Source organism: Chelonia mydas, chromosome 3 (genome assembly GCF_015237465.2).
Source record: "Chelonia mydas isolate rCheMyd1 chromosome 3, rCheMyd1.pri.v2, whole genome shotgun sequence".
Classification (NCBI taxonomy): Eukaryota; Metazoa; Chordata; order Testudines; family Cheloniidae; genus Chelonia; species Chelonia mydas.
In genome coordinates, this window is record NC_057851.1 from 202,630,448 (window position 1) to 202,654,300 (window position 23,853).

General features: G+C 46.3%; 1 protein-coding gene across 4 annotated transcripts in view; it reads right to left on the reverse strand.

Moving 5' to 3' along the window:
- Positions 1 to 23,161, reverse strand: part of ACSS1 (acyl-CoA synthetase short chain family member 1) — an 80,175-nt gene extending 57,014 nt beyond the window's left edge. For 2 of the 4 annotated variants that reach the window (XR_006290008.1, XM_043544209.1), the window contains exons 1-2: positions 22,822 to 23,161; positions 11,754 to 11,850 (exon numbers count right to left, since the gene is read on the reverse strand). Coding sequence is in view for 3 of the 4 variants with exons in the window: in XM_043544209.1 (XP_043400144.1) it covers positions 11,754 to 11,850; positions 22,822 to 23,131 (407 nt within the window). In the remaining variant the exon portion in view is untranslated. Of the gene's footprint in view, positions 1 to 11,547; positions 11,586 to 11,753; positions 11,851 to 18,865; positions 18,978 to 22,821 lie in introns of those variants that run through there. The other 2 variants (XM_037896362.2, XM_043544210.1) reach the window with 2 other exon arrangements.
- Between the last annotated feature and the right edge of the window lie 692 nt (positions 23,162 to 23,853).

The window sequence follows — 23,853 nt, forward strand, 5'->3', positions numbered from 1 at the left end:
TGTTCTTAGGAATATTACAATAAGTTTTGGGCCCTACCAGGGCAAAATTCTGATTTCACATGTGAGTGAATTCAGAAGGAGCAATGTGTGCAGAGCTTTACCCTAAATGATCAAACTGTGCAAGTGCAACTGGTCAGGTGAATACATTTTGAGTACTTCATCAACTGTTGGATATTTTCAAGTTAAATCACTTGAAATAATGCCCCCAAATTTGCCCTTACAGAATGGCATCCCAAATTAGCCTTCATTTGTTTTAGTCACTACAGTGAAGCTAAAATGCCTTAAATTTTTAATAATGCATAATAGCTCTGTGTTACTGACCTTTGTGATCAGCAAAGTCAAATTGAAATGGAAATAAAACTCAGTACAAGACATACTACTGTTTTAAATCTGATTCTTTGGAATGACAGCCTCAATCTAAGAACCTAATTTTAAAAATAGGTATGTAGTGCATTTTCACTTTAAATCTTTATGGATTTCACTTTAAAGATGAAAACTCTGCCTTAACACTCTCTAATACCAACTCATAGAGAATGTAAAGAGTTCCATAATTTGTTCAGTGACAAGACTGGCACCAGGTCTCTAAAGGGACACTGTGAAGCTGAAATACTTATCTATTTAAAAAAATCTCCTTTACTCGGGTTACTACTATGTTAGATTATTAAAACTGAATGTTTTGTAAAATGCAATTTACTTTTCTGCTATTAATTCTGTTAGTTTGTCTTACTCATCTTGATCAATGAAGATAAACTAGATAGTTCCACTTTCATTTCTAGTCAGTTTCAAGTCAATTCAGCCCAACAAGGAAGTGCTCAGTTGTAAACATCACAAGAAAATTAATGTAGATATACAAAACAAAATGTTTTTAATGTTTATGTTAACATGAAAAAATCTGGTAATATTAGAGTTTGTAAAACTTTTTTGTTTTAAGCAAAAGTTCATTTTTGGCCCAAATTAGCTGAAAGTATCCCTTTAACCTCTGTAATAGGATATGTTTCTTTGTACCTGTGTAAAAAGAGAATCTTTTTTATACCATTTTTAAGCAAGACCTTTCCAGGAGGACACTACAAAGCTTAATCTGATGTATTACAAATGTGTGTTTCTGTTTCCACCTTTCTATATTCTTGCATAAAACAGGTTACCCCTGACTATACATGCAAAAGGCAGTGCAGCAAGTCAGCAGTCTACTCTTAGCTGCATCCAACCACTACAATAGGGATCCTGCTCTGTTGCTGTACAGAATTCCATGTAGGCCAGGCCAGCATTCTGCGGAAATGCTTACTGCAGCTGCTCTCAGGAACAACTTGTTCACTACTATTGCTGGCTACTTCTCCTTGTTTTGAAAAGCTGAACATGTGCTTGCAGAGTTCCTGGAAAAAAAATGTGATCAACAGAAAGCCACATCCCCTTCCAGTGAATTGGCTGGCCTGTGACTTTAGCCATACCCTTTTTCACTTGTGTTAAGATTTCATCATTACTTAAATACGATGCACACTGCAGGGCCAGATTATGAACCCCTGACTCCCCTGGGTGAGTGGTTACTCGAACAAGTAGTCCCATTCAAATCAATGGTACTACTCAGGTGAGCAACTTTGCACTAGTGAGTAAAGTCTCCACAATCTGATCCCAAATTTGTGAATTGTAAGTGTTTTTATTTCTCCACCTTACAGACCTCCCTAGGTACATATTTTTATTCACTTAGAACTAACTAGGTTGTGACTCAGACTACATAACCACAGAAGTGAGCAGGAGGGAATGAAAACAAATGCTGATATCTGTTTTCAAACTTTCCATAAACATTTGAGCCAATACACTAGAGCAGTGGTTCTCAAAGCTGGTCCGCCGCTTCTTCAAGGAAAGCCCTTAGCACGCCGGACCGGTTTGTTTACCTGCCACGTCTGCAGGTTTGGCCGATCGCAACTCCCACTGGCCGCAGTTCGCCGCTCCAGGCCAATGGGGGCTGCGGGAAGCGGTGCGGGCCAAGAGACATGCTGGCCACCCTTTCCACAGGCCCCATTGGTCTGGAGCGGCGAACCGCGGCCAGTTGGAGCCGCGATCGGCCGAACCTGCAGATGCGGCAGGTAAACAAACTGGTCCGGTGCACCAGGGGCTTTCCGGGCACAAGCGACAGACCGGCTTTGAGAACCACTGCACTAGAGCGTTCTAATGTTTGCACAAAGCAAACACAAAAGGGATATAAACATGGCCTAAGAAGTGGATTCATTTAGACGTTCTAACGAGTATTTACAGATATTTTTTGGTCAGCTCTACTCCGTTACTCTGTTTGAAGAGCAAAACCAAAACCCCCAGTTTTACTGAAGTGTCCCCCGTGGGCTTTGTTCTAAATTTACAAGTTAAGAGAAAAGCAGTTAAACTTATGACTCATCCCAATGGTCAACAAAAGGATTCAGCCAATTAGCAAAGTAATGTTTATTATACATGCATCATCAGTGAGCTGGTCATTTTGACCTCATGTAGATGGAATTTAAAGATGTGAAGTTAATATATTTGAACTCACACATTTTAGAAGGCTAGTGTAAACAAGGACCCCTATGGAAATTCTGGCCCCATTTCAGCCAATGGAAGTTTTGCCATTGACTTCAGTGGGGCCAGGATTCCACCCTCTGCCATTAACCTATGCTGAGCTGGTCACCTTAACAAGACATTGACTCAACCTGCATGTGGTAAAGGCAATGTGCCTTCTCTACACTAGACTTTTATAACCTGTTGGCTAACATGTGCTAACATCACATCTTTAAATCCTGATCTACACCATGCTTTTGAAAATGAACAGGCAAGGTGCTGAGCACTCTCTGTATCCAATGATCTCCACGGGAGTTGAGATCAAAAAGCACCTGACAGGATTGAGTCCCTTACCCAAAACATGCAGTTGGACTGCTGACAGGTGGCTCTCACTACACTGGCTTCCCTCCCCAGGGATCATCAAGCTCTCTCTCTCTTGCTCCTGATGTCTTGTCTCACTCTAACAGCCGGCTTCTTCAGATGGGCTATTGCCTCTAACAACTAGCTTCTTACATGTCACAACAAGGCTGAGCTCCTTTAGGTACATGGATGGAAAGTGCTGTAAAAGTGCTTGAAAAAAGGCAAATCTCATTATCTCCATTTTACAGTTGGGGAAACTGAGGCACGGTGCAGCTCAGTGACAGTGCAAGGACCCCTAGCTTTCAGTCCAGTGCCCTGCCTACTGCACCACACTGCATCCCTAAGAGAAGCAATGCTCTCCAGTGGCCTATGAGACAGGACATGCTCACCAATGAGAGAACTTATAATCCCCATCCTCTGTTTCAAATTCATCACTCTGTCTTTTGTCCCCAGTCTCCTAAGTTATCTTGCTTGTCACCTGCTTTCTCCGGTAGCTCAACAATGACAGCTTGTCCCTCCTAGCAACAGTTGGCGTCGGCTAAGGCCCCAGAGGAGTCAATTCATCTTTATGGCAGTTAGTCCTATGTCATCTAATAAAACTATTTAAATCTAGCTGGTAAGGGCAGAGATGAAAGTCTGCACAAAGCTGTTTGTTTTGGCCCATTCCTTCATCGATCTTTTTGGATAAAGAGACATTTGAACTAGCTTCCAAGAAAAAAGTACTTACCTCCGTTGCTATAAATACAGTCAACTTTGCTGATAACAATCCCTTTTGCATGCCTGACTCCATATGTCCTCATGCTAACTGGAATGCAGGCTGCAAGCAACAGCCACAGGAGAGGGACCACATGTGCTGTGGTGCCTTAGTTCAAACTGGGATACGGAACTGGTAACTTTAGGCTGGACTGGCACACTGCAATCCAGCCTGAGTAAAGGCCAGCAGTCCAAGAGCAGAGCCGGGAAAAAACTGATTCTGAGAACCCCAATTCAGTCCCTCGCTCCACAGGGGAAGTAATCTGTGCCAGCCCTTTTCCTGGTGCAATTTACTTCCCTCTCTGTGCTGACCGCTCCCACTCAGGACCCCTCGACCCTAACCACCCCCCAGGACCCCACCCTCTATCCAACCCCCCCCCGCTCCCTGTCCCCTGACTGTCCCGACCCCTATCCCCCACCCCCAGCCAAGCCCCTCAGGACTCCCACCCCTATCCAACCCCCCGTTCCCCATCCCCTGACCGCCCCGCCCAGAACCCCTGACCCATCCAACCCCCTCTGTTCCTTGTCCCCTGACTGCCCCGATCCCTATCCACAACCACACCCCAACAGGCCCCCCGGGACTCCCACGCCTATACAACTGCCCCCTGCTCTCTGTCCCCTGACCGTCCCACCCAGAACCTCCGCCCCATCCAACCGCTCCCTGCTCCCTGTCTCCTGACTGCCCTCCAGGACCCCCTGCTCCTTATCCAACCTCCCCACTCCCCATACTATGCCACTCAGAGAAGCAGGAGCTTGCAGCCCCACCGCCCGGCTGGAGCCAGCCACGTCGTCGCGCTGCCCAGCAGGAGCGGTGGGCCAGAGAGCTGGCGGCGCGGCGAGCTGAGGCTGCGGGGGAGGGGGAACAGCCTCCCTGGCCGGGAGCTCAAGGGCCGGGCAGGACAGTCCCGCAGGCCAGATGTGGCCTGCAGGCCATAGTTTGCCCACCTCTGTTCTAGTATATGCTTTGGCCCCAATCCTTAATTGCTTTAAGGGCAATCTGCACTAGTGCAGAGACAGAATGAATCTTAAAGTCAATATACCTGGCCCTGGGAGGGTCACCATACAGGGATCTTTGGGTGACACAGAGACAGTGTTGCAACAGCTTCTATGCCACCCCCTTTTCCAGCCTCTGTCACTGAATGCAGAGGAACTATTCCTGAATTACAATAGTGTACACAAGTGGAAAATCAGACCCAAAGAATGCACTCTGCCCTTAGAAAACAAGCATTTGCTTTTGCAGTTCCCAGCCATTAGAAATTTGTGCTGTAGGATTTTACAATCCACCTAATCCCTGGACTTGATGGCACTTTGCACTTCCAGCAGCAGTTTAGCACTTTGCAGGACTGATCCCTATTGAACAGTCAAATGAAAGAGAGTCCCATTCAATTACATCACATAATGGCAGACAGATAAAAAAAAATGACAATTTTTAGTGTTTATATACAATTGCTAGAAGTCTAAACACGAAGATGGGTGAACTAGCGTGCCACATATTAAATGAGAATATTGATAAAATAGGCATCACAGAAACTTGGTGGAATGAAAACAATCAATGGGACATAGTAATACCAGCGTACAAAATATATTGGAAGGACAAAGTAGGTCGTACTGGTGGGGGAGTGGCACTATAGATGAAAGAAAGCATAGAGTCAAATGAAGTAAAAATCTTAAATGAACCAAACTGTACCACAGAATCTCTATGGATAGTAATTCCATGCTTGAATAATAAGAATATAGCAATAGGGATTAGGGCTGTCGACTAATTGCAGTTAACTCACGCGATTAGCTCAAAAAAATTAATTGCTATTAATCTCAGTTTTAATCACACTGTTAAATAATAGAATACCAACTGAAATTTATTAAATATTTTGGATGTTTTTCTACAGTATCATATATATTGCATTCTGTGTTGTAACTGAAATCAAAGTGTATATTATTTTTATTACAAATAATTGCACTGTAAAAATGATAAACAAAAGAAATAGTGTTTTTCAATTCACCTCATACTGTAGTGCAATCTCTTTGTCATGAAAGTGCAACTTACAAATGTAGATTTTTTTTGGTTACATAATTGCACTCAAAAACAAAACAAAGTTCACTCAGTCCTACTTCTTGTTCAGCCAATTGCTAAGACAAACAAGTTTGTTTACATTTACGGGAGATAATGCTGCCCTCTTCTTATTTACTATGTCACCAGAAAGTGAGAACAGGCATTTGTATGGCACTTTTGTAGCTGGCATTGCAAGGTGTTTATGTGTCAGAAATGAATCATAGAATATCAGGGTTGGAAGGGACCCCAGAAGGTCATCTAGTCCAACCCCCTGCTCGAAGCAGGACCAATTCCCAGTTAAATCATCCCAGCCAGGGCTTTGTCAAGCCTGACCTTAAAAACCTCTAAGGAAGGAGATTCTACCACCTCCCTAGGTAACGCATTCCAGTGTTTCACCACCCTCTTAGTGAAAAAGTTTTTCCTAATATCCAATCTAAACCTCCCCCATTGCAACTTGAGACCATTACTCCTCGTTCTGTCATCTGCTACCATTGAGAACAGTCTAGAGCCATCCTCTTTGGAACCCCCTTTCAGGTAGTTGAAAGCAGCTATCAAATCCCCCCTCATTCTTCTCTTCTGCAGACTAATGATTCTATGATTCTATGTATTTCATGTTATAGCAGTCTCGGATGATGACCCAGCACATGTTCATTTTAAGAACACTTTCACTGCAGATTTGACAAAACACAAAGAAGGCATCAGTGTGAGATTTCTAAAGATAGCTACAGCACTCGACCCAAGGTTTAAGAATCTGAAGTATCTTCCAAAATCTGAGAGGGACAAGGTGTGGAACATGTTTTCAGAAGTCTTAAAAGAGCAACACTCCAGTGCAGAAACTACAGAACCCAAACCACCAAAAGAAAATCAACCTTCTGCTGGTGGCATCCGACTCAGATAATGAAAATGAACACAGGTCAGTCCACACTGTGGTCAGTCCACACTGCTTTGGATTGTAATCAAGCAGAACCCGTCATCTGCATGGACGCATGTCCCCTGTAATGGTGGTTGAAGCATGAAGGGACATACGAATCTTTAGCGCATCTGGTACGTAAATATCTTGCAACGCTGGCTACAACAGTGCCATGAGAACGCCTGTTCTCATTTTCAGGCGACTTTCAGAAGTGAGCAGCATTATCTCCTGCAAATGTAAACAGACTTGTTTGTCTGAGTGACTGGCTGAACAAGAAGTAGAACTAAAATCTTACATTGTTTTATTTTTGAATGTAGTTTTTTTTGTACATAATTCTACATTTGTAAGTTCAACTTTCATGATAAAGAGTTTGCACTACAGTACTTGTATTAGGTGAACTGAAAAATACTATTTCTTTTGTTTTTTACAAGTGCAAATATTTGTAATAAAAATAAATATAAAGTGAGCACTGTACACTTTGTAGTCTATGTTGTAATTGAAATCAATATATTTGAAAATGTAGAAAACATCAAAAAATATTTAAATAAATGGTATTCTATTATGGTTTAACAGTGCGATTAATCACGCAATTAATCGTGCTTAATTTTTTTAATCTCTTGACAGCCGTAGTAGGGATATAGTACCAACCACCTGACCAGGATGCTGATAGTGACTGTGAAATTCTCAGGGAGATTAGAGAGGCTATAAAAATAAAAAACTCAATAATAATAGGGGATTTCAACTATCCCCATATTGACTGGGTCCATGTCACCTCAGAAGAGGATGCAGAGATAAAGTTACTTAACATCTTAAATGACGACTTCTTGGAGCAGCTAGTTCTGGAACCCACCAGAGGAGAGGCAATTCATGATTTTGTCCTAAGTGGAGCACAGGATCTGACCCATGAGGTGAATATAGCTGAACCACTCAGTAATAGTGACCATAATATAATAAAATTTAACATCCCAGGGCAGGGGGGGAGAGCGGGATGACACCAAAACAGCCCACCATGGTAGCATTTAATTTCAGAAAGGGGAACTACACAAAAATGAGGACGTTAATTAAACAGAAATTAAAAGGTACCCCGCCCAAAGTGAAATCCCTGCATGGAAACTTTTTAAAGACACCATAAGAGAGGCTCAATTTAAAGGTACACCCCAAATTAAAAAACATAGTAAGCGGCCCAAAAAGCGTCACCTTGGCTAAACAACAAAGTAAAGGAAGCAGGGAGAGGTAAAAGGCATCCTTTACAAAGTGGGAGTTAAATCCTATTGAAGAAAATAGAAAGGAGCATAAACTCTGGCAAATGAAGTGTAAAAATATAATTAGGAAGGCCAAAAAAGAATTTGAAGAACAGCTAGCCAAAGACTCAAAAAGTAACAACACAAAAATGTTAAGTACATCAGAAGCAGGAAGCCTGCTAAACAACCAGTAGGGCCACTGGACAATTGAGATACGAAAGGATCACTCATGGAAGGCCATTGCAGAGAAACTAAATGAATTCTTTGCATCAGTCTTCACAGCTGAGGATGTGAGGGAAATTCCCAAACCTGAGCCATTCTTTTTAGGTGACAATTGTGAGGAACTGTCCCAGATTGAGGCATGATTAGAGGAGGTTTTGGAACAAGATGATAAACTAAACAGTAATAAGTCACCAGGACCAGATGGTATTCACCCAAGAGTTCTGAAGGAACTCAAATGTGAAACTTCAAAAACTACTAACTGTGGTATGTAACCTATCATTTAAATCAGCTTCTGTACCAGATGACTGGAGGATAGCTAATGTGACACCAATTTTTTAAAAAGGTTCCAGAGGCAATCCTGGCAATTACAGGCTGGTAAGCCTAACTTCAGTACCAAGCAAATTGGTTAAAACTATAGTAAAGAACAGAATTATCAGACACATAGAGGAATGCCATTTGTTGGTGGAAGAGTCAACATGGTTTTTGTAAAGGGAAATCATGCCTCACCAATCTACTAGAATTCTTTGATGGGGTCCACAAGCATTTGGACAAGGGTGATGCAGTGGATATTGTGTACTCAAACTTTCAAAAAGCCTTTGACAAGGTCCCTCACCAAAGGCTCTTCAGCAAAGTAAGCTGTCATGGGGTAAGAGGGAAGGTCCCCTCATGGATCAGTAACTGGTTAAAAGATAGGAAACAAAGGGTAGGAAGAAATGGTCAGTCTTCAGAATGGAGAGAGGCAAATAGTGGTGTCCCCAGGAGTCTGTACTGGGACCAGTACTGTTCAACATATTCATAAATGGTCTGGAAAAAGGGGTAAACGGTGAGGTGGCAAAATTTGCAGATGATACAAAACTACTCAAGATAGTTAAGTCCAAAGCAAACTGTGAAGAGATAAAAAGGGATCTCACAAAACTGGGTGACTGCGCAACAAAATGGCAGATGAAATTCAATACTGATAAATGCAAAGTAATGCACGTTGGAAAACAATCCCAACTATACATATAAAATGAGGGGGTCTAAGTTAGCTGTTACCACTCAAGAAAGAGATCTTGGAGTCATTGTGGATAGTTCTCTGAAGACATCCTCTCAATGTGCAGCAGCAGTCTAAAAAGCTAACAGAATGGTGGGAATCATTAGGAAAGGGACAGATAAGAAGACAGAAAATATCAAATTGCCTCTATATAAATCCATGGTACACCCACAGCTTGAATAATGCATGCAGATCTGGTCGCCTCATCTCAAAAAAGATATATTGGAATTGGAACAGGTACAGAAAAGCGCAACAAAAATGATTGGGGATATGGAACAGCTTCCATATGAGGAGAGATTAATAAGACTGGGATTTTTCATCTTGGAAAAGAGATGACTAAGGGGGGATAGGATAGAGGTCTATAAAATCATGACTAGTGTGGAGAAAATAAATAAAGTGTTATTTACTCCTTCTCATAACACAAGAACTAGGGATCACCAAATTAAATCAATACGCAGCAGGTTTAAAACCAACAAAAGGAAGTATTTCTTCACACAATGCACAGTCAACCTGTGGAACTCTTTGCCAGAGGATGTTGTGAAGGCCAAGACTATAACAGGGTACAAAAATAACTCAATAAGTTAATGGAGGATAGGTCTATCAATGGCTATAGCTAGGATGGGCAAGGATGCAAAACCATGCTCTACAAAGTGTCCCTCGCCTCTGTTTGCCAGAAGCTGGGAATGGGCAACAGGGGATGGATCACTTGATGATTACCTGTTCTGTTCATTCCCTCTGAAGCACCTGGCATTGGTCACTGTCAGAAAACAGGATACTGGGCTATCCTATGCCACCCAAAGAACCTCCCCACTCTGGGAGATTACCTGTCACAAGGCAGGGTGAGGTCTCCCTGGGTTCTGGCATCAGAATGGCATAAAGGGGTGGAACATGGCCCAGAATCAAGGCCGATGTGTCTAGCAAAGATCAGTCAAGGTTTCCTTAACATATCGTCCTTGTGCTACAGTTAATCACTACTCATATCAGAAAGATGATAATGCACCTGTGCAACTGATCGTTTAGTAATTCCATGATCCAAACTAATCTACTTCTTCAGCAATTTTATAGATGATATAACTGCCTCATTATGATTACTCTTGAATAGCACTATAACTCTCCATTGCCATAAAATGTATTCAGTTGCAAGGCTTGTTTTTTCTACTAACCAGGTCACACACTTGAACCAGCCCTCTTTTAAAGCAACACTAACAAATCCTGAAGTTAAGAAAGACTATAGGAACCTACAGGTGTTCAAATAAATTCAAGGAATCTCAATCATCCATACCTTGTAAAGAATATTCTGTAGACATACAGGTCAGATTTCAGCACACACCGTGTGCCCTACACACTACTCAAGTGGACAAGCAGACTTAAAGCTGCCTTGAGTGGGTTGCTGAGGATTGCCCAAAGGTGGGGGAATCCTCAGCTGTCATAGAGACAGTGTAGCCCCCACCCCTCCCCACATATAGGGTCATGCCAGCCATGAGAAGGGTTGGCGTAGACAGGGAGCTGCACCCAACTGGGTGTGCCTTGAGTGCAGCTGACGATTCAGCCCACGGCTCCATTTTGAGTACACAAACAACTCAATATTGTTTTGCATATTTAGATAACCAACACATTTGCTACTGTTCTGAAAAATTACATGTAAAATTCAAAGTTTGCCATCAGTGAAGAAGATTGCTTTTCTTCCCTGTCATTATTATCCACAGTACAACTGTGCTGGAAAAACTGGAAAATAAAAACTCTCTGTAACAGTGGGTTAGCATCATTAGTCCGATTCTAAAATGGGGAAAGTGAAGCACAGCAAGGCTTAGGGAATAAAAACAATTTTCCCAGCTCCCAACCTGGTGTGATCGATATCATCTCAGTTTCCCATGACAGAAGTGGGTAATCTGACAGCATCTCTACATTTTAATTGACTGAAAGCCTCCACTTCTAGTACCGTTCATGTTAGAAGAGTACTTAGAGTGCCCAAGTTTTGCATTCTTCCCACAAGTCCCAGCTGTTTCTAAAGGGCAAAAAGGAAAATTGACAGATTTGAAAATAAGCCGGATAAAACAGAAAAGCTGGGCCTTTCAGTCCTGAAAGTTTCCACTCAGACTATGGGCAGTTCTAACTAAAAATGTAACAGAAACTTAGAGCCAGATTCTCATCTGGTGTAAACTGGCAGAGTTCCTCTGATAGCAACGAGGCTATGCTTGTTTATACCAGCCGAGGAGCTTGCCCTTAATATTCATGTTAAAATATGTTCATTTGTGGGTGTGTGAAAGCAGAGAACCTCGCCCATCCCCATGCAAAAGAGAGAAATAATCGCCTGCCAGGACCCAGAGTGCAAAGGAAAGGGGGCATATAGTTCTGTCCAGAGCTCGGACAAGCCCCAGACAGGGCCTCATTTCTGGACAGGGCCCTGGCTCCACTTCCCATGCAACAGAATGACTGAAGAAAACATATGCCACACCTGTTAAATGTACGATAATACATCCAGATACCAGTACTCCTGCAGTGTCCATTCCCATCCCTAACACTGCTCTGCCTCTAGAGGAGGCAGAAGATTTAATATAGATATAATAATATTTCAGTGCAACCGCTCTTTAACTAGCCAGTAAAACTGCCATATTGGTATGCAAGACCCATTTTACAGCAATCTGAGAGAATGTGCCATACCTGTATGTGATTCTCACTTCAGTGCCAGGCTCATCTTTCTCCCAGATCAAAGCCACTCTGTCTGGAGACCGATGGACATGTTGGTCTAAGCAGTTTACTATATGAAAAGAAACATTTAAGAACGCATTTTATTTGTTTTGTATTAAAGTCAAAGATGTTTGCAATTTGGCTAACTTAGCTCCCTGGTCATACATGCATGCAAATAAATATGAGGTGAAATGTCAGAAGTTAGCTAAATAGACATGCAATCATCTACGTTATTTGGAAAGTTTTTATTTAAGCCATTCACAGGGATGCACTGGACGCAATACTTCCATTTGATCAGTAAACAGCCTTACAGAAGAGCACCCACATGAGAATCCTTGAGCCAGATCCTTGGCTGGTTTAGATCAGTATAGCTGCACTGATTTCAAAGGAGCTATGCCAACATACACCTGCTGAGGTTCTGGCCTGCTGTGTATGCAAACAGAAGAACCAAAATTGCCTGGTGCCACTGATGCCACTATTGTCTTTTTTGCCCCAGAGAAGAGGATTTTATTGGACAGCATCTTCACGCTCTAACTGACCAAGAGACCCCACTTCTGGTATAAGGCTCCTGATTACATTGAATGTGAAAGGAAAGTCCCTGTTTCTTGGTGATGTGGTTCTTTAGCCAACCTTGCTACTGATTTTCTACTAATTTTACCATATGGCTCACAAGTATTTACAATTCTCAGTGGCAGGGCTGTTAGTTGTACCTTAAAAACCATCTGCACTTTTGGCGTATCTAAAAATTATGCAAGTGATTATTCAACTCCACTGCTTTTGGTGTCTCACATGACGTAGCCCTTTAATACACCCAGCCTGCCTTTGAAAAACAATCCAAATGTTTGTATGCCCTCTAATTCAGCAACATAGGCTCAAAGAGTTGGATACTTTTCATATTTTCTGCTGTTATGCCCCAGCCACACTCATAGAGAGCTGATTTTGTTTGTATAAAGACCAATGCTTAAAATTACTTTCAAACTTTTATAAACATTATCTAATAAGTTATATGGCCGTGGGAAATGGCTGGGTCCCTTCACTGTGCATTTCCTGACTTTTCAACATTTGAGAGTTTTTTAGATATGTATAATTTCTCTAGAAAAAATTGTAATATGGGGGGGCGGGTGAATGAGCTAGAGACTATTAAAACACTGTCAACCTTAACTCTTTTTTAAACTAAATTATTTCTATAGCAATGTATTTAGATCAGTATCTATTAGGAGGCATGAGAGTACAACGTTATTTCTATTTTGTGTACTTTCATTATTTATTACTTCATAATTTCAAATCTCTAGCTATATAGCAGGCAAAATGGGTTAGGTTTTTCCAAGACATTAAAGGGCACCCTGTAATGAAGTAGTTGCTACCCATATTAACCATCATATGATGCGTTAGATATTAACAAGAAATCTAAACTAAAAGTTAATGATCTAATTAAATGGTTTTAAATGCATTTACTTTACTCCAATGGGTCATTACTAAAGCAATCATATATAAATAGTTTTTTGAAAACAGTAACTTATAAAACCAGCTGATGAAGAATATCTAGTAATGTTAATATCTGTGGGGTAAACAAATGGTTTTCTAAAGTTACAACTCCAATGTAAATTAAGCATTCTGGTAACCCCATTTGTTTGGGGGGGGGGGCAAGGGATTTTTTTGCTATTGTTTTAAAGAGATGAGCTGCAGTTCCTGGGCCTGATTCTGCTCTCCCATCCGCTTTACGTTCCAATATTCTTCTGTATTTGCACTGCTGTAACAGAACTGGCCTCTATACATTTTACATACAGTAAGTGCAATTCCCAGTGAAGTCAGGAAATTTGTACCACTGTATCCAAATTTCAAGAAAACAATTTAACTCTTAATATAGCCTTCCAACTCAGAAGTATCCACTGGAAGGACTTGGTTGTAAAAATGCATTAACACAAAAGTAAAAGAAAGTAACATATGGCATCATAATACTGTACACTGTCTACGGTGGTCAGTACTAAGGCTATAAGAATTGCAGGCTGTGATTTTGGAAATCACAACTTTCAACACTCACCACAACTTTCAGTACTTGCCAAAACTTTTTATAATTGCCACAAATTTGAGTGGCATTGCAACCCCATGTGCCAGGTTGCAATACCATTGCACTCACAGGGTCACAATACCACTCATTCAAATTTAGCAAAGGGGCAGCAGGGCCGAATTTGAATGAGTGGTATTGCGACCTGGAGATGGAGTAACAAAGGCACCTCTCATCCTTCCAGCATGAGCGGTGGGGGCAGTGGCAAAAGCTGATGAGGAAGACCTGTACTGGTCAGGGACTCACCCCACTTGCTGCCCCATCTCCACGTATTGCCACCGGCACTCGTCCCTGCTGGTGCTGCCCTCACACTTTGTCCAGGTGCAGTTCTGAGCAGGAGCAGCTCCTGCGTGACCTCAAGAACTTTGTGTTCCATGGCTGCTTGGCCACACCTGGGGAGGGGCTCAGGGAGCCCCCAGTGAGTGTGGCTGGGCAAGGACTGGGGCTTGTGCATTCCACAGGGCTGGGACAAGGGAGCCCTGGTGATGCTTGTCCCGCACAAGGCCTCCATGGGTCTCGGGGCTGGCTCAAGGGCTTGCCCTGCCCTGCATATTGGAGGAATGGGGGGTGGGTTTCCAGCCCCTGTTGAAGGGTAAAGGACTCTACTGCCAACTCCACATCTAGTCAATTACAAAACAAGGGTTTAGGTCTGTACCCGCCACGTCTCTGCCCAGAGGGAAGCTATATCTCTGTCCTGAAGGCCCCCTTGCCCTGCAACACCTTCACACCTCCATTTTGAGGGCACTTCTACACTAGGGTGACCAGATGTTCCGGTTTTATTGTGGAAAGTCCCGATTTGGGGGTCTTTTTCTTATATAGGCTCCTATTACCGCCCACTCCCTGTCCCGATTTTTCATACTTGTTGTCTGATCACCCTACTCTACACACACCTGCACCTGCCTGTCATGAGAGAGGTGCAGCTTTGCCAAATTTGAGTGGTGCCAGTTCACAGCACCACTCACTCAAATTAGTGTGTTTTGTTTTTTTTATGTTATTTAACTGACTGCACCAAAGCCGCAAATGTAACAAGCAGTGGACAAAACTTTTGAACCAAAGAAATCTCAACTTATCTTCTTATGTGCTAACTTTCTTATGGCCTTACTCGCTATACACCAGGGATGCTGTAGACAAGTGGTTCTCAACCAGGGGTCCAAGGCCTCCTGGGGGACCACAAGCAGGTTTCAGGGGGGCCGCCAAGCATGGCTGGCGTCAGACTTGCTAGGGCCCAGGGCAGAAAGCCAAAGCCCCAGCGCATGGCTTTCTGACACTAAACTGGGAGGAGAGGTAGATACGCTGGAGGGTAGGGATAGGATACAGAGGACCCTAGACAAATTAGAGGATTGGGCCAAAAGAAATCTGATGAGGTTCAACAAGGACAAGTGCAGAGTCCTGCACTTAGGACAGAAGAATCCCATGCACTGCTACAGACTAGGGACCGAATGGCTCGGCAGCAGTTCTGCAGAAAAGGACCTAGGGGTTACAGTGGACGAGAAGCTGGATATGAGTCAACAGTGTGCCCTTGTTGCCAAGAAGGCCAATGGCATTTTGGGATGTATATGTAGGGGCATTGCCAGCAGATTGAGGGACGTGATCGTTCCCCTCTATTCGACATTGGTGAGGCCTCATCTTGAGTACTGTGTCCAGTTTTGGGCCCCACACTACAAGAAGGATGTGGAAAAATTGGAAAGAGTCCTGCAGAGGACAACAAAAATGATTAGGGCACTGGAACACATGACTTATGAGGAGAGACCAAGGGAACTGGGATTGTTTAGTCTGCGGAAGAGAAGACTGAGGGGGGATTTGATAGCTGCTTTCAACTACCTGAAAGGGGGTTCCAAAGAGGATGGATCTAGACTGTTCTGAGTGGTAGCTGATGACAGGACGAGGAGTAATGGTCTCAAGTTGCAGTGGGGGAGGTTTAGGTTGGATATTAGGAAAAACTTTGTCACTAGGAGGGTGGTGAAGCACTGGAATGCGTTCCCTAGGGAGGTGGTGGAATCTCCTTCCTTAGATGTGTTTAAGGTCAGGCTTGACAAAGCCTTGGCTGGGATGATTTAGTTGGGGTTTGGTCCTGCTTTGAGCAGGGGGTTGGACTAGATGACCTCCTGAGGACCCTTCCAACCCTGATATTCTATGATTCTATGGGACTGCAGCCAGGGCCCACGAGCCCTACCACCAGGGGCTGAAGCTGAAACCTGAGCAACTTAGCTTTGTGGTGCCCCCTGTGGCGTGGGGCCTTGGGGAATTGCCCCCCTTGCTACCCCCGAGCGGCAGCCCTGGCTTTTAGATGCAGAAAAGAGTTGTTGTGGCACAGCTGGGCTGTGGAGTTTTTACAGCATGTTGAGGGTGCCTCAGAACCCCTGCTGTAAACATTCAATTCCCAAGTTCATTCCCTGCTCCACCACAGACTTCCTGTATGACCTTGGGCAAGTCACTTCGCTTCACTCTGCCTCAGCTCCCCGTCTGAAAGATGGGGATGATAGTACTTCCCTCCCTCAAAGGCAGGTTGTGAAAATACATTCATCAAAAGATTCTGAGGTGCTTTGAGATCTACTGAAGAAAAGCACTATATAAGAGCTAGGCATGACAACTATTAATTATTATTTACACACAGTTAAGCCTGCTGTGAAAAAGCACTGTGAATCTAAACTTGGCTCAGAGATCATTCACCATTTATTAGAGTACAGAGAATTCTTTTTATAAACTCTTCTAGAAGTGAGCCAAAAATCTGCAAGCATGCAGAGGGGGAGGGGACAGGACTAGAAGGGAAGTGGAGGGACAGGGACCTGTGGGAATCACTGCCCCCAAGTCTATGCATTGTGCTCAGGTACCTTGCGGCTCCCATTCACGTGCAGCTATGGAGCACGGCAACACCAGAAGGTCATGCTGACATTGACTCACTGCCCCAGCAACATTTTGCCTCACAGATGGAGGTAATGGATTACTCAGTGGGAGTTACTGATGCCTCAGGGTATATCTACACTGCAATTAGACACCAGCCGCTGGCCTGTGCCAGCTGACTCAGGCTCCAGGGTTAAGGCTACAGGGCTGTTTAACTGCAATGTAGACTTCCAAGCTTGGGCTGGAGCCCAGGCTCTAAGACACTGCAGGGTGGGAGGGTCCCAGAGCTTGGACTGCAGCCGGAGCCTGGAAGTCGACACTACAACTGAACAGCCCCACAGCCTGAGCCGGGGGGATTTTAATTGCAGTGTAGACATACCGCAGACTCCAGCTGACCAAAGCATGCTCTGAAGCATGCTGAATAGGAATGGACTGATGAACTGGGGTCTACTGGCATTAATTCCTGACTGGTTTTACATGCGGATCACGCACTGTTATTGGGGAGACAACATCCCACATGTGACTTTCCCCCTGGCCAGCGTCTCCTTGCAGTTTTCTCTGTCAAATTTGCTCCCCTCTGCACTATGCAACAGGACTGGGGAGGGAGCATACGGACAGCTACTTTTATGCTGAAAGTATCCGTTGGAGCTCGGCCACCTCAGGTATACAATGTTTTGTTAGAAGTTATATTGAATTTCAAGAAAAATATGTAGCTTATGCTACACACCTAAATCACATACTTCTAATCAATCCCATTACAAGGTCTCACCTGGAAGGAAGGCAAGGATCTATCCATTTCTCAGTAGACCAAATGTATTTGAACGCAGAGGTATAGGACTATGCGCTCAGCTGACTATTTAACTTGTCTTTTAGGAGCATTCTGGAATAGTCAGTGCAGGAAGTATCACAACACCATTATCTGAATAGCTATAATAGTGTGCAAAAAGAAAAGGAGTACTTGTGGCACCTAAGAGACTAACCAATTTATTTGAGCATAAGCTTTCGTGAGCTACAGCTCACTTCATCGGATGCAAGTAGCTTATGCTCAAATAAACTGGTTAGTCCCTAAGGTGCCACAAGTACTCCTTTTCTTTTTGCGAATACAGACTAACACGGCTGCTGCTCTGAAACCTATAATACTGTGTTTAGTGATGTCATTCTAGACAGCTTGCCCAGGTGTCTATGCTGTACCCGGGAGGTATGATTCCCAGCAGAGGTAAACAGACTCACGCTAGCTCAGCTCAAGCTAGTGCAATAAAAACAGCAGTGCGGACGTTGCAGCCTGGGCTAGCTGCCAGAGTCCAAGCCTGCCTGACCCCTGGGGTCCGCACTCGGGATGCTAGCATGAGCGGTCCCCAGTGAGTGCTGCCACGTCCACGCTTCCATTTTTTAGCATGCTAGCTCGAGCTGAGCTAGTGCAAGTCTGTCTGCCTGAACTGGGAATCTCACTTCCCAGCTGCAGTAGAGACATATCCTAAAGGACCCTTGAGTAGGTCAGCCATTTCTGGGGTCCGGGGGGCCATAAGCAGGTTTCAGGGGGGCCACCAAGCATGGCAGGCATTAGACTCTCTAGGCCCCAGGGCAGAAAGCCAAAACCCCACTGCAAGGGACTGCATGACCCTGAGCCCCACCACTCCAGGCTGAACCTGAAGCCTGAGCAACCGAGCTTTGCAGTGCCCCCTGTGATGTGGGGCCCGAGCACCTGCCCTACTTCCTACCCCCTAACATCAGCCCTGGCTCTTCTATGCAGAAAAGCAGTTGTTATGACACAGGTGGGCCATGGAGTTTTTATTGCATATTTCGGGGGCCTCAGAAGGAAAAAGGTTGAGAACTCCTGCCTTACCCCATCCCTGCCAGCACGGGGCTGTACCTTATGGCACAGTCTTCTGGTGCTTTTTCCAGCTCTGTTTTAAACCTCTCAAGTGATGGGGTTCTACTAATTCCACTGCAAAACCATTCAGTGATATTCAGCCTACATTTTCCTATTATTTCACACACTGATTCTAGCATATATCCCACTGTACCACCCTCTTCATTCTTTACTACAGGGAGAGGAAGAGAAAGAGAAAAAATGCTAACAACAAATAGGCAAGGAATAGTTTAGTGTTTTTCTTAGATTACTATTATCACTTGTATTTGCTTTTAACACAGAAACCCAGATTGTTCAGAAAAGCAATACCTGCAGAATCCTGAATGGTTTGCATCCATGATTTTCTTATTTTTCTGGTGTACAAAAATCCTTTCTGATTTTATATATCTGAGGGCATTTGAATGCCTTCTTTTGTAAAAATCTGTGAAATAAAGCTATATGTCAAGGTCTTAAAGACCACCTTTCTTTAAGGCCAGCATCACTTTGAAACACAATGTCAGACTGTTCTATAACAGAAGCTGTGAATGGTTCCCTCCAAACGACTACTGCTATTTCTGCTAGGTCATCTGCCTATCACCTGACAGTTGGAACCACACCATAGTACATATCTGAGAATAAATAAAAAGCCTAAAGAGTAGAGTGAATGAACATGCTCTGTGACCTTGCAGCAAAACATACAGAGCATGAAGTACAGACATCTAAAGAAATAGTCACTTTCCTATGGTTAGATTGTGAAACTCTTACTCCATGAGTGGTGCCACTACAATCAACGGGACTACTTGTGGAGTAAGGTGCTTCTGACTGGTCATGCATAAGGGGGTCACTAGTTATTAAAATGTCAGGGTCTGCAGGACGATGCCAGGATAGCATACTTGTCCCTTACATGGGCAGTTTTTTGCTTTTCACTCACTGGTGCACAGAACAGTCATGACAAAGTATTTTCTTTTAAAAATGTTAACAAAGATGGGTGAAGAGACCAGCAATCAGCATCTAATTGGAAACAGAAAACAGAGTGATGATGCTTACATTCTTTATCACTTTTTCATTTTTCTCAAGAAATTAATAATATTTTACATGAGTAATAGGATGTCCTTGTGCGGATATTGCAGAGCCATTTACATCACCAAAGTGCAGCCATCTCTGGGATGGACAGCAATGAACTAGCATGAGCACGCGGCACAACAATCGTCAGAAGAGCAATTATAGTCAAGAATATCATGGCAAACTGTACAATTACGACAAGTGATATAGTATCCCTTAATGTCACTGTACCTGTAAAACATACAGTGAATCTGTATGTACCCACGCAACAACAGCTCTCTTATAACGGTCTCAAAAGGACTCCAGTATCTTTTTAACAGTTTTCCTTAATTAGAAAACAACATAGATATGACATCTAAGGTTTTATTTCTAAAGGTGTGTGACCAGATAGTAAAACATCACCTCAATAATGCCTATACAAGAGATGGCAGAGGTAAAGTCACTCAGACAGCCTTAACTTCGCCACTTCTTGATTCTGAGTATTAACCTTAATAGTCTTATAGTGTTTTCTTAATTGAATTTCATAGTCGTTAGAGGAATAAAGTTAAAAAACAACAAAATTCCAAGATGTGCAACTATTTGCTCAGCAGCATTAGAATGCTCTGCTCAATAATTGCAAGCATGATCCCTGCACATCTATGTTAAGGACCTCTGTAAGACTGTAAGTGCCCTTCAGAGACCCTGCACAGAACGCTGTGACAGGTCAGACCATGGCAGCACTAGAAGTGAAGAAAAGAAATCCGTGTTTTCATGGTTCCAGTGGCCCAGTTCTACATGCTACTGGTATAGAGTGGCTGCAAAAGAACTCAGCTAACATAAATAAAACATCTGTGATAATACTTTTAAATGAAAATGGACAAACATTTTCATCTGTAAGTCTCAAAAGCAATTTGCATAGATGTAACCTTATATTATAGATGGAGCTACTGGAGCAAAGATTTTTACAAGTTCACAAAGCAAATTCGTGTCAGATCAGGATTTGACACAGGTATTTTGGCTATAGACGCCCAGGGCTATCCCAATACTACACAAATTTTCTGTCTCAATTTTTTTTAATTTGTCAAATGTGCCTAATAATAAGCACTTTTTCCTGAAAACCCCCAATGCATTTTGCAAAGCTAAGCACATATGAGAAGCTCTGGTTGGCAGATGGACTGACCAAGGCACCAGAAAATTAAGTGATTTACCCAAGTTCACACATACGTTTTATAAAGTGAAACTTACTTTATTCACTGTGCACTTTAAAAGAGATCTACATTAACTATGCAGCTAAATTTGACACCCACACATGTGCTGCAGAGCCAGCCTGCACTATGAAAATTGGTCCGATGTGCCAAAAACAAAACAAAAGATGCGTCTGCAGCAGCAGTAGGAAGAGTGCCACCTACTTAATGACCATTACCTATTCCCGCAGCACCTGTTTTCTGCGCAGGTCTCTCAACCAAATACTAGCAACTTCACACCTGCTTAGCTCAAATTACACCCCAGCTGAGAGAACATCCCAAATAGCAAGGCCATTATAACTATATCATTTCTAAGACATATAAAAGTCGATTAAAAACAGACACTTGAAGCGTCCCAGCCTGTCTCCCTCCTCACTAAGAGCAGGCGAAGTTTCCAGCATTTGTTTATGTGGCATGGGCTGGGCTTTGTGGCGAGACGACGCCTCCTTCTCCACCAATCAGCCCACCAGCATGAGCCCATCCCACGTGCTGCTTGTGAATGGATGAGTTGAAGAAACAGAAGCAGGAGACACAAGCAAAATAATTAAGAACAAGCCCTAGAGGGTTGGCGGGAGACTTCTCAATGGGCCAGAGGTCATGCCAACTGGGAGTTAGAAAAAGGATATGTCGGTTTGGGGAAGCTAGAAGACTGGAGGGTATAGGACTTGGGTGGATGGACAGGAGGTTATGGGGACTTGGGAGGATATGGGATTTGGGGAAGACAGAGGTTTAAGGGTTTGGATTTCGAGGGATAATACAGAGGGACTAGGGGACTGAAAGTGCCTGGAGATGATATAGGGGGATTGATGCAGGGTTAAGGTGATGGGAGACTGATAAGAGAAAGTGGATGAGGGACTGATACGATGGGAGTCTAGGGAAGAGTGGGGTGATGGGAGTTTGGAATTATATAGTGGATGGATGACATGGAGTTGGGAGGGTTGGGGACAGCAATGATGAAAACGGGAGATAACATTGGTCTGCTGGTGATGGAAGGATTATGAAGGGGTATGACCAAGAATTATAGGATGTTTGGGAGATAAGGGATGCAGGGAAGTTGGGGTAGTCTCAGGGGAGTGACAAGGAGTTGGAGGTGAAAAGGGATTGGGGAGAAGATGATTGGGGATAATGTGGGACTGGGGGAGAGGGTAGGGGACGCCCGGAGGGGGGGAATATAGAATGATGGGGCATTAGGGATGCTAAGGGGGTTGGAGATGCCCAGGAGTGAAGGGAGGGATGATGATTGGGGTTGAAAGAGGAGGAGGTTGGGGGGATTAGAAGACAATGTGGCCGGGGATGCCCAGAGGGAGCGAGGGTGCCCAGGGCAACTGCCTGTGAGCAGGGAGCCTAGGGAAGGATGATGGGGAGCCTAGAAAGAGTCTCGGGGATGCTCTAGGGTCCAACAGAAGGTTGGGGGGTCCTGGGACTCCAGTAGGGAATGCCTGGGGGTGGTTGGGGGTCTGAGGATGCTGTGGGCGGAGGCTGGTGGGGGACAGATGAGAGTCTGGGGGGAGTCTGGGGGCCCGAGGAGAGGCTGGGGGGCAGGGTCCCAAGCCTGGGGCAGGTGGGGGGTCCTGGGGGGAAGCTGGGGGGGCCCGGGGGAGTCGGGGGTCCTGGGGCAGGTGCGGGGCCCGAGAGGAGGCTGGAGGGGCGGGGTCCCAAGCCCGGGAGGGCCCGGGGGGCACAAGAGGAGGCTGGGGGGTGAGGTCCCGGGGGGAGGCGGGGGCAGCCCGGGGGAGTCGGGGGTCCTGGGGGAGGTGGGGGGCCCCGAGAGGAGACTGGGGGGCGGGGTGCCGGGCCCGGGGGGAGGCGGGGGCGGGGGGAGGCTGGGGAGACGGGGTCTCGGTCGGAGGCGGGGGGTGGCCCGAGAGGAGTCGGGGGGCCCGGGGGAAGGCGGGGGGGGCGGGGCCCCGGGCCGGACTCGGAGGGGAGCCCGGGGGCAGGCGGGGGGGGACCCGGGGGGAGTCGGAGGGGGGCGCGGGGGCGGGCGGGGGGGCCGCTCACCGGACACGTTGAGGCGGCCGCCGAGGAACCAGCGGCCCCGGCCGAGCGGGCCGTCGCAGGCCGTGTGGTACGGGAGGTCCCAGCGCAGCCGCTCCCGGGCCAGCGCCCCCCAGAAGGCGGCGGGCTCCCGGGCCGCCCGCTCCCGCAGCTCCCGGTAGCCCGCGGCCGGCAGGGCGGCGCCCGCCCGCTCCTGGGGCCCGCCGCCGGCCGGGCGCGCGGGGGGCTGCCGCGGGGGGGCGCCGCCCCGGCCCCACGGGCCCCGCCGGCTGAGGGCGACCCGCGCCCGGCCCCACGTCGCGGCCGCTGCCATGGTCCTGTGCGCCGCCCGCCCCGCGAGCCTCGAGCCCCGGGCCCGAGCCCCAGCCCCGCCCCCAGCGCCCGCCCCGCCCCGCCCCGGCCCGCCGAGCCCAACGGCGCCGCCTGCTGCCGCCGCGCGGCCGGGGGGGTCACTGGGAGCGCCGCCCGTGCCCCCCCCCCCGCCGGGCACAGCCCCGCCCTGCTCCGCGCCCCCCTCAGCCCCTCCCCCCGCCCCCTTAATCCCTTCCCGCGCCCCCCGCCCTCAGCCCCTCCCTGCTCCGCGCCCCCCTCAGCCCCTCCCCGCGCCCCCCGCTCCCCTTAATCCCTCCCCGCGCCCCCGCCCTCAGCCCCTCCCTGCTCCCCTCCTGCCCCCCGCCCTGCTCCGCTCCCCCCGCAGCCCCTCCCCGCGCCCCCCGCCCCCTTAATCCCTGCCCGACCCCTAACCCCTGCTCCGCGCCCCCCGCCCCTCCTGCCCCCCGCCCCTCTAATCCCTCCCCGCGCCCCCCGCCCTGCTCCGCGCCCCCCGCCCCTTAATCCCTTCCCGCGCCCCCCGCCCTCAGCCCCTCCCCGTCCCCTAACCCCTGCCCGTGCCCCCCGCCCCCCAATCCCTGCCCGCGCCCCCCGCCCTGCTCCGCGCCCCCTTAATCCCTTCCCGCGCCCCCCGCCCTCAGCCCCTCCCCGCCCCCTAATCCCTGCCCGCGCCCCCCGCCCTCAGCCCCGCCCTGCTGCGCGCCC